A 2685-nucleotide genomic window follows, 5' to 3' on the forward strand; every position below is an offset into this window, starting at 1 on the left:
GAAGGTTTCCAGATGGATATGCGGAGCAAATCCATCTGGCGGAGTCAGGTTAGGAGTTGCATGGAAGTGGGCTGCCATTCGGCTGGCAATTGAATGGGAAGGGCCACTTTGAATGGCTGCTACTGTAGCAATATAACAGCAGACAAGAGGGCCCTGTAAAGAATAGTGAGGGGAACTGAGAAGGTCCATGAATGTCATCGTCCACAGTGCATTATCTGTTTCAGGTTAGGAAGGAACAGCTCTGAGAAAGGATGCCTCACACGTTCTGTATGAATGAACATCAGCCATCGTCAGTGATTGAGAATCTCTAGACCCGGAGGAAACGCCGGATTAACGACACATCGTTTTCTAACTCTCACTGGTTGTAACCGATGAATGCGTGTTAAACACAGGTCGAATTTAGTTAATTCTTCATTGATTTATTTTGCGTAGTCATGGCTGAGGCAACAAAAATTACACTGAGGAAATTGAAGGATCTTCCCAGTGACTGTTTTTTTCTATTCCTGCCACCCACTGGACTAGAGAGGTATTGCAGTTTTCCTTACAGCTTTCCTGTACGTAATTAGGCTGTTCTGAATGAATATTCTGTAGCCTTCCAGACCCATGGAAACAGAAAAAACACAAATGACCCAATATTGTAAATGATTATTTTACATCATTTGCACCAGATTACATCCAAGACCGAGACAGATTCTTAGAAAGAAGAGACATTTCTCTATATCTTTCATAAGGTTGACTGGGACTCTCACTGCTGCAGTGCAAAAAATGAAATCTAAATAAGACATTTTCCCTTAAAATAGGTGATTTTTTTATTGAATTGAGGAGGGAAGTGAGACACTTTGCCAATGAAACAAGACAATTTACATTCAAAATAAGAAAAAAACTATTACTTTGTCATATTGCAACTGCATATTATCTAATTATCTTATTTTAAGAATAAAAATACAAATTCCATTGGCAAATCATCTTATTTACCTACTTAAATTAAGGGTGAATGCTCTTAATTTAAGAAATATTGACTTATTTCTGGATCGTTTTTGCAATGTGACCTTCCTCTGCCAGGCTGCTATCTTCTAAGTTAACTTTTAATCAGACTGCTGACCTGCACCCACTGCAGCCCGTTTAAAGATAGTTCTATATAATAGTGACTCAAATCTCTGTCAAATCCACTAAAGTTTATCTTTATTTCACTCTGACCTCCAGAAACCTGATTCCATAATTAGTTGAAAGCTCCATCTGTACCACATACATCATTCTTTAAGTTGATTTTTTCTTTTTTTTTTTTCAAAAAAGTGATAATCTCAGTCAGACTGTTGCATCAAAGCTCTTTTACTGACCTGCTGTTAAATTTCTCAGGGTGCTTTTCCCTCATCAGATGAAAGCGGTGGGCGATAGAGGCATCCTGTATGGAGGAGAGAGGGAGACAACATCACCTGCATGACATGATCAAGGGGTCAAAGGCAAAATTAAGGCCATTTATTGACAATGTTAATCAGACCAATCATGAATCCATGAATTATAATGCTTTGATAAATACTGAATGAGTAGAAAAACAGAAGGAAAAACTGTAAATACATTTGAGCAGCTGGAAAAAGCAACTCAAAGAACCCATGGTGATAATCCATGTTTCTGTTTGACACCAAAATTCAAGTAATGCTTTATTTTACATAGGGGTGGGTATTGCCAAAGAAGTCCCGATTCGATTCGAATCACGATCCACATGCCACGATGCGATTCTATCACGATACATCGTGATACTTGAAATATTGAGATGCCTCAGCCTCCTCCGTGTTTTGTTTATGAATGACTCGTCGCAGTATCCCTCGGACGGAAATGCTTGTGACACAAAGCAGCGGGCGTCAACACATCCGCAGCGACATCTGCTAACTGGAAGCTGTATTCCACTTGTTTTTGGCGGATTTGCGCCAAACGTACATGTATTACATTTATTCCTTTTTTTAAATTAAGAATCGATACTTCGCATAAAGAATCGATGCAGTAGATCACAACAATTAGAATCGCGATGCATCGTCATGACGATTATTTTGCACACCTCTAATTTTACAGTACATCAATAAACATGGAATAACATAGCAAGTCACCATATATTACTTGGTAATGAGAAAAAACTTTAATTGGTTATTATGCATGTAATTATTACAATTGTGTGTTACTCTGTGACCTAATGGTGGGTAATCACCATTAGGTCACAACATAACGGTTTCTATCAGTGGCCAACATCTACCAACGGATTACAAAATAAATTGTAACTTATTTACATATAAATAAGATTTTAGGTGTGAAGATTGGCTTGCTGTCTTCTAGGCTTGGTTTTCTGTTGCCAAATAATAAACTGCATTTTAATTGATAATAAGACATTAATTTATTGCTGTCGGTGAAATGACTGAGTTACCTGGTAAAATAGGTTTTAAATATAAGACGTCTGGCGTTACCTTGTCTGCCTAAAATTTAAAGCATGGCACTTATAAAAATTTTCGATAGTTTTTCTTGTTACCTAGTAATATAGAGTAACTTGCTCTGTTATTAGCATGTTAATACGTGGTTATTGATGAACTGTAGAAGAAAGTGTTACCAAAATTTAAAAAAGCCATTAAAGACATGACATTAGTTTTGTTTAAAGGAAAATTCCGGTTTTTAACACTTTTAGCCCATTTTCTATAGTGT

General features: G+C 37.1%; 1 protein-coding gene across 1 annotated transcript in view; it reads right to left on the bottom strand.

Moving 5' to 3' along the window:
• The window catches only part of LOC107102720 (diacylglycerol kinase beta-like), a gene marked incomplete at its 5' end in the record, with an annotated part of 142513 nt that overhangs the window by 74728 nt on the left and 65100 nt on the right, over positions 1 to 2685 (bottom strand). The window contains one exon of the mRNA XM_015402127.1: positions 1338 to 1402. Within this exon, the coding sequence (XP_015257613.1) occupies positions 1338 to 1402 (65 nt within the window). The remainder of the gene's footprint in view (positions 1 to 1337; positions 1403 to 2685) is intronic.

This window comes from Cyprinodon variegatus, unplaced genomic scaffold (genome assembly GCF_000732505.1).
Source record: "Cyprinodon variegatus isolate N-32 unplaced genomic scaffold, C_variegatus-1.0 Scaffold1303, whole genome shotgun sequence".
NCBI lineage: Eukaryota > Metazoa > Chordata > Actinopteri > Cyprinodontiformes > Cyprinodontidae > Cyprinodon > Cyprinodon variegatus.